Genomic DNA, 17,418 nt, shown 5'->3' with positions numbered 1-17,418 from the left:
ACAAGCTTGGTATAACAGTTATAAACATTCCTATTCCAACAGGAGAAAAATGTAAAAAAGAAAGAAGTCATTGGTCCCAAGCAATTTCAAAATCCAGCAGAGTAAATTCCACCAGGTTTCAAGGCCTGGGAATCATCCTCTGTGACTTGAGGGTCCTGCCTCTGTGCATATGGCTAGAGTCTCTGCCTCTATGCTTCTGCACTTCCTTCGTATCCAAGGCTCTGCACTCACAGTAATCCTTTTTCTTTAAAGCTATCACGTGTTTGCAGCTGAATAGTTTTATCAACCTATTTCTTGCCTGTAGAATTTTGGGAGTCTGACAGCCTTCCTTCAACTTGCTCTGTCTTTGTCTATTTTAGTGCAAGCTGGTAGTGTTTCTGCTAATACAACACTCTCAAAACCTCTGTAGTCCTCCTATGTGTGTCACAGGAATTCATGCCTTGAAAGAGTCCTCTATAGATCTTTCCTAGATAACCTCATCTCTGTTCCTGACTTCTGCTGAGATGACTGAGGGAATCCATCCAGCACATGTTTCATTTCTGCAGTACTATCATAAGGTTATCTAGTCATACCCTGAGCCTTCTCTTCAGAGCATGCTTTCCTAGCAGTGAACCTCCTAACTCAGCATCTTTTGCAATCCGGATAGGCTGAGAATTTCTCAAATCATCAAGTGCTGTTTTGATTTTGCTTAATAGTTCTTTTCTTTACTTCTTTTACTTCTTCCTTTTGTATTTTACTACAAACAGGAAGAAGAAACCAGACTGATCCTTCAACACTTTGCTTAGAAATTTCCTCAGCTAAATATCCAAATTCATCACTTACATGTTCTGTTTTTCAAACAACATAGAACACACTTCAGCTACATTTCTGCCACTATATAACAAGGATTGCCATTCTCCTATTTTTCTTTTCTTTTCTTTTTTTTTTTTTTTGAGACGGAGTTTTGCTCTTGTTACCCAGGCTGGAGTGCAATGGCGCGACCTCGGCTCACTGCAACCTCCGCCTCCTGGGTTCAGGCAATTCTCCTGCCTCAGCCTCCTGAGTAGCTGGGATTACAGGCACACGCCACCATGCCCAGCTAATTTTTTGTATTTTTAGGAGAGACGGGGTTTCACCATGTTGACCAGGATGGTCTCGATCTCTTGACCTCGTGATCCACACGTCTCGGCCCCTCAAAGTGCTGGGATTACAGGCTTGAGCCACCGCGCCTGGCTCGTTCTTCTGTTTTTCAATAACATACTCTAAATTTCCTTCTGAGTCCTTACTACAAGCACTGTTAATATTAATATTTGTTTATGATGTTATATGTATTCTTTAAATGAGGTAGTCATTTCTACTGTGCCTCACACCTCCTGCTAAATCTTCACCTTAGCACCTTTTATCTTCATATTTCTAATAGAAGTCTGTTTAAGGAAATCCAGGCTATTTATCATGTGCTTTAAAATCCATACAGCTTATATCCACTACCCAATTCCCAAGCTACTTTCACATTTTTAGGTTGAGTTACAGCAGCACCCTGCTTTAAGTACCACATCTGTATTGGTTTCTTATGGCTTCTGCAACAAATTACCACAAAGTTGGTGTCTCAGACTAACATAAATCTATTCTCTCAATGTTCTGGGGACTAGGTGTCCAATATCAATGTTTTCTGGTCCTAGAACAAGGTGTCAGCAGGGCCAAACTCCTCTGTAATTTCTAGGGAAGCACTCTGTTCCTTTCCTCTTCCAGCTTCCTTGGCTCATGACTCCTTTGTTCATCTTCAAAGACAACCACACTGTGTTTTTAAATCTGTCTGTTTCCATAGTCAAAATGCCTTCTGCCTTCTGTTCTGTGTATGTCTAATCTTCTTGCCTTTCTCTTATAAGGGCACTTGTTATGGCATTAAGGACCTACCTGGACAATGATGATAATCTCCTCATCTCAAGATCCTTAACTTGATTTGCAAGAACTTTACCAAATATAGTAACATTCACAGGTTCTAGGGATTAGAACCTGATGTCTTTGGGTGGCCAGTATTCAGAATCATATAGCTATATTTCCTAATATAGGTATGGTCAAGGAATTTGATCCTTAGTCTATGAAATAAATATGCTAAAGTAAAATATTTTAATAATCATTTATTCAATACAATCATATTATAGATTAAGTCTCTGAGGTTGAGACAAAGTAAATGACCTACTTAAGATCCACAGTAAATGTTTTGACACATACAAGATCACTCCCTTTCCTCTCTTTGCAGCACTTTATCCTCTCTAAAATAATTACTAAGAATTGCTAATTTTTCAGTAGCCACCAAATTATCCAGGAATCCAAAAACACAACTCTGAAACTAGAAATAACCATGTTATAGCAGGAATTTTAAAGGGGATAAAGTAATTTTTAATCTCTACTGAACATTATCAGTAGTAACCTTAGATAGGAAAATTAGAGAAACATGAAAAATGATTCATTTCATGATTACACATTTTTATTCAGAAAGTTGAATGAATTTAAGTATTTAACAATCTTTTAAATAATGACCACCCTACTAACTTATTTTTCAAGTTCTCAGAATTGTAGAATTTAAAACTAAATGAAATTTTAAGAGCTAATTTACTTTGATCATCATTTTTAGGTAGGTAGCATATTAATCACATTTTCCAGACCAGGTGACCAAACTTTGAGTCCAAGTAAGTTGATCAAGACCATGCATTTAAAAGGAGTAATTTACTTAGTAATATATAGAAAGAGGACTTACTGTATGCCAAATACTATATTAAGTGCCTGCATGTAAAAGTCAATGAGATATAGTTCTCAGTCTAAACAAGTTTTCTGTTTATGAGGAAATGAGATGGGTAAACAGTCAACTAACCAAGTGTAGTATTGTGTTATAATACTACTACGTATAGGGTTTTTGGAAGCACGGGTCTTGAGAGGACAGCAGGAAGGTTTCCCAGAGAAGACATCTAAGTGAAATCTGAAAAGAAGATGATCTGGGAAAGGAGGCAGGGACATCATTCCAGGCAGACCTAGCAGTGGCTGGCAAGGCTGAACATGAAGGGACAAGGCAAGTTCTAGAACTGAAATCAATATAAAACAGCTATAATGGGCACCATAGTAAGAAAAGAGGTGAGGGAGTTGGTAGGGACCCTCACATGAGGGTCTTACATGACATGTGAAGGAGTGTAGAGATTATATGATATTATATGACATAACATGAGATTTAGTGGAATGTACTAGTATGTGAGATGGAACCAGCTTATGTAGATTTGTTCCTTATATAGACCATAGTGACAAAGACTAGGATGGTCTTGTGATACTACACTGAGACTGAACAGGTATTAATAATAAACTGCCAGAACAAGAGGCATTTACTGGGACTGTCGCAGGCAAACAAAGATAGAAGATCACTGTTGCTAAGACTGGCCTTGATTTTAATCCTCAGTTATGCTGACTATATAATGTCAGCCTGGCACAATAACTTTTAGGCCTCGTTTTCTCATCTAAACATAGTATGGGTGTAACAATGATTATCTTACCCATATTACAAACTTTTTCTGAGAATCAACTGATGAAAGCATTAATCTGCCTAATCTTTTGTTATTTCATTATTTAGGGATCTTGTCACATAATGGAATAGTTAGTAACAAGTAGTCATGGCAAAAAAGAGTAATGAGAACTAACATTAAATGGTGTTAGGTCCTATATTTAGTATGACTTTACATTTATCATCTCGTTTATAAATATATGACTTATTCTTCCAACAGTGGTGTGATGGGTGATATTAGTATCTAAACTTAAAAAATGCAAAGTCCAAGACCCAGGGATTAACTTGGCCAAGATCACACAGCTATGAAGTTTTATAAATAACCCAGATTCTACACCAAGAAGTCTGACTCAAGAGCTCATGGTCTCAGTAGGGGGTGTAGATGTACATATACTGTCTGTATGCTTCTCCTACTTTGCTTAAAAGATATTTTACATGTACTCTTTTACCAAAAAAAAAAAAAAATAGTGTACTTTGTTTCTTTTTCTGATCATCTCAACCAAGTGAATCTAAGACAATTTAGAATACAAATGGCAAAAATAATAACCACAACTAGAGCAAGAAAAACTGATGCTTCGGGTGTGCCTTTTGGGAATTTGCTGGAAATTACAAAACCTCTTCACAGTGAAATATACATATTAAGATCTTTTGAAGTTCTGAGTATTTTAAATATTAAAATAATGCTCATTTGGCAAATCGGAAATACAAACAGTAATGTCATTTTAGTGAAGAGCAGAACTGCTTCTTTTCTATGTTCCTAGTATAAAATTAATTCTTTTTTCTTTTGATTAAGCTACAATTCCTTGCAATTTACTCTTTATATTGTCAATTTTAATACAGCTAATACTAGTTTCAAATATTCTTCTGCTTTTTCTTTTACTTCAAAAAGTAAAAATGAAAAAAAAAAGCAAAGGCTGAGTTTAAATATAATTCATGTCAATGTAATATTTTGCTAGAAAGTTTAGATCCTCAAATATAAGGATAAATTTACATACTTCCCTCTCACATTATAGTATCTTCTACTGTACTTTGCTTTGTCTGTCAGAAAATGCCTACCTGCATGCAAACTTTCTGTTCCCTGCCTGTGGTTTCCTGAAAACTTCATGTTTCATTCCGCACCCACATACTTCTGTGCCTTCTTTTAGAATATTCTTCTTCCTCTCATTTTATCTCTGTCTAGGTGGAGTCCCTTGTCCTCAGTGTGACCCTCTGATGTCATGCATCCCTCCCTCAGAGACTGCTGTTTACTCAAATTCTGCCCCGTTTCTTAGCATTGAGTATAAACTGCCTTATATGCTCTTCCAACTCCCTGTGATGAGCTCCTCTTTCTAGTTCTAGATTGCAAATGCTTTACAGATACAAGGTCACAGTCACAGGATGAAAAGGGTCACAGTGACAGGATGGGAAACAAGGAAGAACCACCAAGTTCACTAAGAACTACGTATCTGTGATCATCTTCGTTCAAAGCTATAAGTTGAAATAAAAGATTTATTCTGAAATACTTAAAAATTAAGAATTACTTTTCTTTGTTGCCTTCTATTCTATAATCATCAAATCTTTATGGTTTTGCTCTTCTTTTCTTTCTTTCTTTTAGCCTTTTACAGATTGTGTCCTTGAAAATATTCATCTTCTATTCCTTATTTTCAGCACCTTGCTCGCTCCTCAAGTTACCTTCAGTTTTCAAATACAGATTGAATGTCCTTTATCTGAAATGCTTGGGACCAGAAGGGTTTCAGATTTTGGATTTTTTTCAGATTTTGAAATATTTGCATATACATAATATGATATCTTGGGGATGGGAACCAAAGTCTAAACACAAAACTAATTTGTGGTTTATATACATACAGCCTGAAAATAACTTTTAAAAATTATTTTAAATAATTTTATGCATGAAACAAAGATCATATACATTAAACCATCAGAAAGCAAAGGTGCCACTATCTTAGCCACTGATGTAGATAATCTGTGGTGTTTGGTATCACTATCATTCATGACTCTGAATTTAAATGCTACTGATAAGCAATAATTTTCTTACACTTATTCAAACATAAGTACTTAAGAGTAAACAACATGACATACCACTATTAGAGTAAAAAATAATGTGTTTGGGGTAACTAGGCAGCAAAGTAGTATCACCAGAATACCTGTATCAGCTGTTAAGCAACAGCAGCTGAAGAGGGATGAGAGGGTCTTTTTTCTCTTGGGGATGCTGAATAAACTGTGTCCCTTGTTTGGACTGTGATCTGTCATTTGAGGGCAGGTTTAGAATTTTCCACTTGTGGCATCATGTCAGCACTCAAAAAGTTTTGGATTTTGGATCATTTTGGATATGAGATTTTTGGATTAGGAGTACTTGATCTGTTTCTTCTACCAATGTCTTAAAGAATCAAGCCTCCACTCTTTCCCCAAAACTTCAGAACATTATAAATATTGCAATTCCAAATCAAATTTCAGGTAGTTTTAATATTTTCCTTTTTAAACAAGAGCCAGGTATATTTCTCCTTCCTGCCTCTTTCCTCAATTCCAGCATTGTTAATTCCCACTTCATCAAATAATATAGTTGTTGCTTTCCTGATGTTTTCCCCTGATATAAGAGAAAACATCATATTTACTTTTACTTTATATAGTATCCTTTTGATTAAGGCTTATTATATGCCAGGCACCATTAAGCTGTGTGGGTGTGTCAATTCAGATGTTTTCAAACTTCTGTCCAGCCTCAGTGTGCCTTCTTTGTGCTTCTTGAATGAGGCACCAAACCCTCCCTTTGCTGTTCCCTTCTCACCTCTTCAAAAGGCTTCTCTAACAGTGCTGTTTGGAGTAGTTTCCAGTTGTTTTCTATTAAAACATCATACTTTTTTCATTGATAGCACTCACCTGAATTTTTTGTCATATCATCTCTTGGTTTAATTGGCTTTTAACACTATCTGTGGAGAGTGTAAGCTCTGTGAGAGCAGAAAGACCAACTGTTTTCAACAGCGCATTTACTCAGTGCCTCACACACTATCTGACACAAAGCAACCACTCGAATTTCAGTTGAATGAATCAATGAATGAATATATGGTCTCATTTAATCTTTACCTTGTAGGAAAAAGGGGAGGTAGTGTTAATATCCTTGTTTTACCAATGACAACTTGCCTGAAGTTATCCACTATTTGACTACAGGTCTGTGGTTTCAAAGCCTGCTTTTTTTCCAGGGCTATATTTTTTAATACTTTGAATCAAAGCCCATACTTTTAATCACTCTATCATACCTCTTTAGCAGGAACTGGGACTTAGCTTTCCTTCCTTCGATAGCCTGGCTGCAATGACTTCTGTGGAACTCCTCTTAGATCATAGGTTCTCATTTCAGTTAATTTAACATCCAGTTGAATGCCAGGGCTTGGGTTATATTTCCCTCACACCTTTCTTGTCATGTCAGCCCTTTTGCAGTGCTACTCATTAGCTTGATCTCTTTCCTGGGAGTTCAAAACCCTTGTCTTCATCACTCCAACAAAGCATCTTCTCCTCCTTTCGCAGTATGTGTCTAAACACTCTAGGACCTCTTCTCCTTTTCTGCTTTCCCTCTGGCTTCTAAAAGTTTCATTACGTGATCTTTACCATCTCTCTTGCTTCCTGGACGTCAGCATATTTGAGCTCTAAAACACTATTTTTGTTTATCAAGTTTTTATACTATAATGTGATTAACATCACTAGCACTTTTCTCTCATATTTATGGAATCATATCCTTCTGCAGAGATGTTCCCACAAAATGCTGCCCCAAATCTGGTAATGACTGCTATGAATACCATTATGAATGTATCTTACCTTAGATCATAAATAGTATGCAAATTGGTGTCATATGTTACCATTTACTCCATGTTACAGAATATTAATTCTTCTTTTAATAATTCTGTCAATAAAGTTACTTAAAATTTGAAAACAATTGCAAAAACAAGCTTGGCTTTTTAATTATTATTACAGTAACAGATAATTTAAGAGCATGCCAATAGTCAGATTCTGCACATGATAAACATAATTTATCATTCAGTGCCAAAAAATTATTTCTTAGAAGACATATATGAAAACACGGAATTATTTCAGATTCTAACTCCTGCTGGTGTTTCAAAAATTCCTAGTAAAGGCATATGCATTTCTATTTTTGTTTTACCTTACATACATATATATATAAATATTTTACATTGTTTCCTGATTGAAAAACAGTTTTATTGAGAACCTAGGCTTTATTTTTAAAAGCCGCATATATTTGATAGGGGTACCTTAAAAAGCTTGATAATTTAAGTGACATTCTGGAAGTTGGGAATATCAAAGACTTCCAAATCAGCATTCATCTTCTTTAAAATAAATGATTAAAATAGGAAAAAATAAAAATAAGTGTTCAGGCTGGGTGTGGTGGCTCACACCTGTAATCCCAGCACTTCAGGTGGCTGAGGCTGGAGGATCCCTTGAGCCCAGGAATCTGAGACAAGCCTCAGCAACATAGTGAGACACTGTCTCTATAAACAAACAAACAAAAAACAATTAGCAAATTATCCAGGCAGGGTGGTGCATGCCTGCAGTCCCAACGGCTTGGGAGGATCACTTGAGCCAGGAGGTTGCAGTCCCAACGGCTTGGGAGGATCACTTGAGCCAGGAGGTTGAGGCTTCAGTGAGCGGTGATCATGAGTGAGACCCTGTCTCCAAAATCATCTTCACTTTGTTTCTTTTATGGTAGTCCAGACAAAGGCAAAAATGTAAGAAAAATGACAAAGTAACTAGTAAGTGTTGTGTATGCAAAAAATTTTAAAAACAATAATAGGAAAAGTAGGAAGGGTTATTGGGAGCAAAAATTTAACTTGGAGGAAAAATGCAGAATGATGATCAAGTAATGGGATAATCAGCACTCTGATGGTTGCTTATCTGTGGTTTATCCACTTCACTTACAGCAGAGCTTAAAAGAAATTGACCTGAAATGCTGGGATAAGAAGGAAGTTACTGCAGAATCAAAATGAGGATATGGTCCTGATGGAGTACATTGAATTTACGCCATTGAAGATTTTTATGCAAAATTAAAATAAAACTATCAGTTTTAGATGACACGCATCTGAAAACGTCTGGGCCTCTGGCCCTGAATGTTACCTTGGGTGCCAAGTAATACTAATGAATGACTCCCTGGCCTGAAAAGTATGGAGCCAGTTCAGCAGCCAGAGAAAAGAAATAAAAAACAAACAAAAAACCCAAGGAGGGGAAAATGATGGAATGAGGAAGAAATGATAAACTATTAGGGATTTACAATGCCTCAGAAGTAGGGTTGTCACAGACTGACTCAAAACAAAACTATTAGGAAGAAGTCAATGAGCCTTGAATTGTAAAGACTCTATGAATATGTCAAGTTGTCCTCGACACAGGAGTAAAAAAGGTTAAGGATGAAATAACATGTTTGTTTATCAGTAAAGCATGTTAACACAAGGTCCTCTTAAGTAATAATAATTATAGAAAAACATTAAAAATACCTTCCTTAAAAAGTTCTAAATCTTGCAGCAATCCCACACTAATCAGAATTAGATGGCATTTAACCCACCCTATTCATAATTGGATTCCAGTTGTATTGAAATTGTTAGGTTTGTTTAGTTGACCATTCTTTGAAATTTGGGTATATCAACTTAATACTTTGCCTTCTATTAGGATTAGATGATTCATTAATAGCTCAATGACATAATTCGTTGCAGGAAGCATGACAAAACTTTGAAAATTACTCATTAATAATGAACATACTGACAGAATGTGTATAGGTAAAGGTGGACAGGTTTGGGTTGAAGAATTATTAGGTGAACTATAAAATAAGGCAATGCTTTACTGCCAACACTATGAATCTATCAGATAGTAATTGGATGCACGTGTTAACAGCAGTAAAAAGTCACTGTCCAGTTGTCCACCTTACATGGGAATCTACTCTGAGTGTCTTCTTTGATTTATTGTGCCAATTAGAACACAGCATTCAAAGAAATAACACAACTGATCTGATTTAAAAGCAAGGGAGCCTTTAAGTCCATTATTTTGTGGGCGACCTGGCTCCCTTTTAGATATCCTGAAACTTTCTATTTATGTAAAATCTATGCAAATCAAGTACTGGGTTTTAAACTGATTCTGTAAAACATCAACATTTTGTATTTATTAATTCAGTATCAGAGTGTCACTGGTAGCTTCCCAAGATACATATATATTTCCTTTCACTAATTTTAAAGGCACATTTCTATGTTATTCTTTGGTATACTGACTGACTGGCACAGATAAAGGTAACACGCACTGAAAAGAAAGAGTGGCTATTACAAAATAAATGTTTTAAATCTGCCAAACAAAGTAATAAACACCCATGGTCAAATGTCAAATGTAAATTATCTCAGATCATTGCAATATACCATGAAATATATGAAAACTTCTGCATAAATGACTTGAACAAAATGAAGTTGATTACGTCTAGATTATGATAAAACTGTATTAAAATTACATAAATATGAATTGTATGTCCCATCTTACTGTAAAATTAAACAGATCTGTAATTTCTGGAAGGAAAATTCTAATATTTTACTTATATTAAGCAAACATCAACTATTAATGTTGACAAATGTTGGAACAGTAACACTAAAAATGTCATATGAATTACTCTTCATTGCAGAGTTCACAGAATTAATGTTAAGATAGATTAAAATCACTTTGAACTAATATACATGTATTACTCTTCTTTCTGAAGCATAATAAAGAAATATTATTTGTACTACAATGTCAGATAAGCATACAGTCATTTAAGGCTTAGGAAAGATGTAGTTATTCATAGGCAGCTCATAAATGGGAGGAACATTAGTTCCATTTCAAATGAGCTGTCAACTTTTTTTTTTTTTTTTAACATTTTGGCCTGTGGAAAGTTAGACATTTGGATAATAAATGGGGTTTGCTTCTGAACATTAAAGTAATTGTATAGGAATTTAAAGTCCTCATTCATGTTCTACTATAAGTTCTTGAAATTCTGAAGAAATGCACTGGAATAATGTTTTTCAGTCTAAACTGGATAGTATAAATGTAGAAGAAACTATGAAGACAGTGGAGTTTATTTGATCCTATAAGACACAATTCTTCTACTTCTTTTCCTTTTGTTAAAATTCTGTGCCTAAACATCATTTTGAAAACACCTGCTTTTAAAGAATCATCCACACCTTTAGGTAATAGTTTACTGAAATATCCAAGACCTAGAACTTGGTGTCTGAATTCTCATGCTCCAATACAGGCACGTGATTCCTGACAACTGTTTCCTTAAGTTTCTCTTCATAGGTTGTTATCAATCAGGTTTATGAAGAGGAAATTCTCTTGAATTGTGCATTTTTAATAGATTTATGATAAAACCATCAAAGTGGAGGGTCCATATGGTAGAAATGCAGTAAAGGTAACAGGACAATGTCATGTAAACATTAAATACAGTGCCTTCCATCTTCATAAATCCTCAATGTTCATGATTAAATGCTGCCGGTTATAAATTATGCAACCAAATTCTAGAAACAACCACAACTGAAATAAGACACCAGTGGAAGCCATAAATTGTCTATAGTTTTTCTTCCCAGAAAACTCTTGTGTCTTTATTAGGAGATAATTTTTGAGTTCCTATTTTCCTTAACAATTATTTTTTCTCACTTCATTTAGCTTCCTATAATAAGCTCTAGTCCTGGTTAAAAAGTAGTAGTCCAAACCTTTAATTCCAGACAATAGTCTGTCATTTTATATGGTAATGCACCTTTTTGATTTGCAGGTATCTTTTAAAGTTTTCTTAATATAGCTTAAGTCCCTAAGATGTCACCCTTTTTAGAGTCATGTATCAGATGTTTCTGCCACAGTCCAATTTCTCACAGGTATTTACAATCAAATTATTTTATTACGCATGGGAACAATTAAACATTTGGCCCTCAGCTGTAAACAATTACTATATAAAATGACATTCATGGATTTTTTTCTTAAATACTCATGTATTCCTAATGACCTCTGTTAACATAAGTGAGATTGATGTATGTGTATTTTATGTGTCTCTATAAACAATTATATTCCCAAACAGTATCAAAAGAGAGAGTTTAGCTAGAGAATACACTAATCTTGTCTGATATCATGTGGTCACCTGCAATGATACATTTCATGTATTTGTTTTTCTTCAATTGTCATTTTATTTCTGTTCCAATTTAATTCTAAAGAATTGCTGGTGTTCACAGCAAGGAACAAGTAAGGATTTGGATAATTTGTCTTTTTAAAGATTTGGGGTGTCAAATTTGAATAAATTGATATCCATGTTGGAAGTACCAGACAGGTACAGTAAATAAGGAGAGATACAACCAATAGGTTGGGGCTTGAATCTTGGTTCTGCCCATTTCTAGTTGAATTACCTTGGGCAATTTACTTTTTTCAGAATTAGTTTGGATAGTTATAGGACTATTATGATTATTAAATGAAGTATGTGTTTAAAGAGATTAAGCATATACTACATACTCATTACATATTAATTTCTCTGTTGCCTCCCATACATCTTTCCCAGAAAGGCCTATGTGCCTTTTTTTGTGACTTTCCCTTTTGGGAATGTCTATCCTTAGTTGTCTCATGTTTAGGGATACATTTTCCATTCACTAGATCCCTCTTATCTACAAATGACAACCATGGAAGAAGCTCACAGATTTCTCTATTGCCTCTCATACTTCTTTCCCAGAAAGGCCTATGTGCCTTTTTTTGTGACTTTCCCTTTTGGGAATATCTATCGTTAGTTGTCTCATGTTTAGGGATACATTTTCCTTTCACTATAGATCCCTCTTATCTACAAATGACAACCATGGGAGAAGCCCACAGCTGTTTTCCTCACATCCAGAAATAAGTCAACTGGTCCCAGTTGCAAGGATACCTAACAGCTGTATCCAGCCTAAGAGGTCAGAACTAAAGCTAAGTGGTAAGGTTTCAAGGGCAAAGCTCTAGATGTAAAGAATGATAAAACAAAACCTAAATGAGCCTGCACATATCTAGTGACAGATACACCACAGCTATTCTAAATTATTCAAGCTTTCTCAGACTTCTAGCAGGAGAAAAATGATTCATCTCTGCTCTCTTTATTCTACTCTCATATCATGGCAAAGAAGCAAACAAAAAGTATAGCCCCCTCAAAAAACATTATAATACCCATAGAGAGAAGAGCTTCTTTAGTACATGTGGTATTTTTAGAACCATCGAATTTCTGGGAACTAGCTTTGGAAGTAGAAGTTAAAAATGATTTTGCAATACTTAAGGGTGATTGTCTTACTTCCCTTTTGTTAGCATTCTGCTGGCAAAACGCCAGTAAAACAGTTGTTTAATTACCCAGGACATCAAAAACATATAACCTCTTAGATAAGCTGTAACTGTATTTTAGCAGCAATAATACTAAGGTCAAAAGTAACAACAAAAATTAACCTTCAAATAAGCAAACCTCAAAAGAACAGTTTTGTATATTGAGAATAATTAATAACTTGTTTAGGAAAATGTTACTGAAATGTGGTTTTTGGAAAAGGAACTGACACTCTTCAGAGGTCAGATATCCGAGTATTTAACAGGCTACCATTTGGTGGACAGGCTAGCTGGCTACCCTGTAGGCATCACAAAAGTTTGTTCACATGTTATTATGCAACATTTATACAATATCTTAATGATACCATGTAGTTCAGCTGAATCAGTCCAGCTGGAAATTGTAGCAGCATTTAGATTACCCGGCCACATGTGAAATTAAGCCTTTTTCAGTCTCTTATTTTTACTTGCTATGTTTTGATACAGATATTCTTGGAAAGCCTAAATTATTTACAGTTTGACAAGATTTAGCGAAATGAACCCTTCCCCTTTCGCTTTTAACCATTGATTAAGATTGTATTACCATATAAGATATTTAGCTTGTCATTATAAGAAATGCTTAATATATTTTATTACATAGAAAATAAAATATTAGTATATTTTGGACAGTTAGGATGGAACTTTTCTACACCCCTTTTATACAATATATATTGTATATTTTCCTTCTATGCAAATAGTTCCTATTGTAAAGATGAAATTCAGTGGGTACTGTGGAAATCATTTTACTGTGCAGCTAATCACACATGATTATTATTCTAGAAAATAGCAATTTAAGTTGTGTAAACTAAAACAGAGCAGATTTGTCCTTAAGTCACATCATAAAGACATTTAAAGTATAGCACAAACATTTTTTAAGAAGAAAAGGGATTGCTCGAGGATAACACTGTAATTTTATCATATCTCTTGAGTTTTCTCCATGAAAAATAAGAAATCAGTCCATGGGAATTTTTTTTTTTTTTTTTTTTTTTTTAATTCCCAGCTCACTCTGTCCAGCCCAGTGTTTGGACAGCTTCTTTCCCATCCTCCTAACTGAATGAGACCACACCATTTTATGTTAGAAGTAAATGAAGATTTAAAAATTTTTAATTGAAAAACCTTAAAGGTTATACATAGGATCCAGTGAATTCAAGTAACAAATTACTTTTAAGAAAAAACAGTTGTCATCATTATAACATGATTTCAGCTACTTTCTATGAATCAGGTATGGAATAGTTAATATCTCTAGTATGAAACATAAAATGAAACACTTTAAAAACATTTCTATGCATATTTTTATTTAGTTGTAAGCATATTGTGAATTTTAGTAAATAAAAGTAGTGGCTGAGGAGGAATAGAAGTTAATGATGAATGTGTATGCATCCCCACAGAAGAAAACTAAATCTTAATTCCTGTAAATTTGTATTAAAAAATAAAATGCTAAATTCTGTTCAACTGTCATTCCCATTTGTACCTGGTACTTTCTAAACCAAGGAATCTTGAAATGTGTGACTCATGTATTAAAGTTAGCTGACAATCTACGCTTAGAATTGCTGAACGACTAACACAATAAGTCCCCGTTAAAGGTGACTTCGAATTTACCATTGAGATAATGCTAAATGGTCACTAAAGATGTTTAAACATCATTGTCTACTGTCTTCAGTGTGCCATTACAGAGCCTTGGGTTCCTTTCAAATAACAATCAATAGGGGATGAATAAGTCTCACCGCTTGAAAGTAACTGAGAAAGGAAGTCAACAGAGTAATCTGGCTTTGCAGTTGATTCAAGAAGAGACACAATATCCACCTCTCCTCTTCTAGGTTTCTCTACCCCAACCAGCCCACACCCCTGCAAGAAAGAAACAAGGGAAAGAGAGAAAGAAGGAAAGAGAGAGGGCAAAGGCAAGAACAAAATCTAGGGATCCCAGGCATAATTTGTGCTGAGGAGGAAACGTCACGCTGTGGGATAAACTATAGCCATGGAAACAGACTTATGACTTTTACTTTGAAAATAAAAGAATGACAATGAAATTTGTGTGAGGTCTGTGTGAATCCAGTCCCAGATGTTTACAATGTCGTAGTAGTATGGCTCTGCAATATGAGAGGTTTCACAAGAAACAGTACAACAGGACACCACAAAGCAGCGCATAGGCTATTGACAGTGCAGACATGAGCATCATGTTACCAAGAGAGAAGGCAGGCAGAAGACAAATAGCAGCGGTGGTGCCTGAAAAGCTCACTTCATGGACTGAAATCACTCAAACTAAAATAAGGGACCCAAAACAAAACAAAACAAAAATCAAAACCAGAAAAATGCTTTTCGCTGATATCTAGAGGTGGTGGAGTAAAGGGATGGGGGTGGGGAGAGAGTGGAATTGACTTTTTTTCCTTAAAGTTCCCACAAAGCCCCTATAATTGACAGTGGATAATTATTTTCAGCTTGAGGAGCCTGCCCCAAAACTCTTAACAAGAAAGAGAAAACGGGGAAAAAAATGTGTTTACTTGAGCCATTTCCAGAAGGAAGGAAAAAGAGCTCTTTGGATGAGGTGGGAAGGGCAGTGGAGAGAAAGAGGCATCTTTGCACTTCAGCAGCTCTCTTGGCCGCCCTGCGTGGTCCGGCTAGTGACAGGCTGGAGGGAAGGGGTGGATAGGGCGGCAAGGGGTGGGGGGTGTGGAGGGAGCGCACTTAGGGGAGGGGATGCGGCAGCACAATGTATACACGGGAGGGGGGTGAATTAGTGTGAAAGTATTCCACTTAATCATTTTACAGGGGTTGGGGACGTAAATATTTAGCTGGCCACATCTGGAACAGATTTTTCCCCCCCGTGTGGGCTGGGGGTGGATAATTGGAAGGAAGGGAGCACGCATTTGTTACTTACTGTACGGGCAGTTCTCTTTCTTGGTCCCGCTGACCTTCCCGTTCTTCTCGATCTTGAGAAAGTACTTGGTGAAAGAGAACAGCTTTCTCCAGCGGACATCTCCTTGAAGATGATTGTAGCTCCGCACATGCCTTCCCGCGCTGGAAGGAGAGGAGGAGGAGGAGGAAGAAGAGTTGGTGGCCTCTGGTGACACCATGTCCTGACCAAGGGCTTGGCAGGTGACAGGAATGGAAGACACCAAGAAGAGTAACAAGAAGCAGCAGCAGCAGCAGCCGCCGGGCAGGTGGGGAAAGGCTGAGGCACAATGTGTCAGTATCCATTTCCACATTGTACTGAAACTCTCGGCACTGGAAATTGTCGCATCAGAAGGAACATACTGGAAGGGTAAGATCTGGTGCAAAGCAAGGAGAGAGCTGGAGGTGGTGGCTGCTGGTTAGCTCCCTCTGGGCGCGGATCTGGCCAGAAGTGAATGCACCAACATCCATAACTCCTCGGAAAAGCCGGCTGCCTCCCCTCGTTCCTTTCTCGGATCCGCTGCCTGAGCCTCTGGAGTCTCCCAGTGAACGGTGGATGTGGGTGGCCGCAGCAGCAGGAGCTGGTGGTGACGGTCGTGGTGTTGGTCACCAGCGCTCTTCGCTCCCCCAGGAGTTACTTTGTTCTCTTCTTTACTCCTTTCTTCATGTTAGATGCCAAAAAGGTCTGAAAAAACAGATGACAGCACGGTGAACAAAACCCAAGGGAGGTGGGGTGAGGGGCAGGGGGAGATATCTGCACCCCTCTGCGGCTGGCACCTTCTGGTCTCTCTCTGCGGAGCCCCAGCCTGCGAGCCACTTCTAAAAGTGTATCCCTTTGGAGTTGTCAGAACTGGAGGCAGCTGCCCAGTCGCCGTTGTTTTCTTCCCTCTCGTCCTTTCTCTTTTTAGTGGTGCCTGCCGATTTGAAAGTCACTTTTTGTTTTGGGGGACGGCGGCTGGTGTTTTGTTTGGACCTATCCCCCACCCCCTTCCTTTGGAGAGTCCACTTGTAAACAGGTTGAAGCCTGGAGTCGAAATGTCAGTGATTCTAAGCCAGAGGTGGGCTCTGCCTCTGCTGGTCAAACCTCATTTGCAGGGGTGGAGAAGAGGGGGGAGGGGGTCAAACTACGGTGGGACATCTGAAACCCTAGGCTGCTGGGAACGCCAGGGAGAGGGAGGGTGAAAGGGGCAGAGAAGGGGGTGGGGGAGCAGGGGAGCGAGGAGAGAGCGGTGCCTTTGCTCCCAGCTCGGGGCTGCCAGGTCCCTTCCAAGGCTTGGCTGTCGCAGCCGCAGCCTCCGCCTGCGCCCCCAACCCTGGCTAATTCTCGGCTAAAGCGTCCTGTGCTCGCAGTATCCTCCTGCTTTCCGAATTTTACTGTCTCTCAGCCTGAACCAATCCCCTCTGGGGAGCCCCTTTCTCATTTGTTTTCCAGCATTAGGATCTCCTCCCCCCACACCCATTTCTTTTGGCAGTGAAGTACTTGAGAGCCACCTGGAGCCTGGTGCTTGGCTGACTTTTCCCCCCTTCTCACTCCCAGAAGAGGAGAGGGCTGGGAGAAAGCAGAAGATGCTGAGGATTTTAAACCCTTCAGAGCAGCAGATTATAAACTGGTCGGAGCGAGCACAGAAAAGGAAGACATAATTAGCGTC

General features: G+C 37.5%; 1 protein-coding gene across 1 annotated transcript in view; it reads right to left on the bottom strand.

Moving 5' to 3' along the window:
* FGF10 (fibroblast growth factor 10) overlaps window positions 1-16,790 on the bottom strand; it is an 85,917-nt gene extending 69,127 nt beyond the window's left edge. The window contains exon 1 of the mRNA XM_003925876.3: window positions 15,756-16,790. Coding sequence (XP_003925925.1) covers window positions 15,756-16,083 — 328 coding nt within the window. The 5' untranslated portion in view covers window positions 16,084-16,790. The remainder of the gene's footprint in view (window positions 1-15,755) is intronic.
* Window positions 16,791-17,418: the final 628 nt, after the last annotated feature.

The sequence above is a fragment of the Saimiri boliviensis genome, chromosome 1 (assembly GCF_048565385.1).
Source record: "Saimiri boliviensis isolate mSaiBol1 chromosome 1, mSaiBol1.pri, whole genome shotgun sequence".
In the NCBI taxonomy this organism is placed as follows: Eukaryota; Metazoa; Chordata; class Mammalia; order Primates; family Cebidae; genus Saimiri; species Saimiri boliviensis.
The sequence above is the reverse complement of the archived record's forward strand: the minus strand, read 5'-3'. Positions and strand labels throughout refer to the sequence as shown.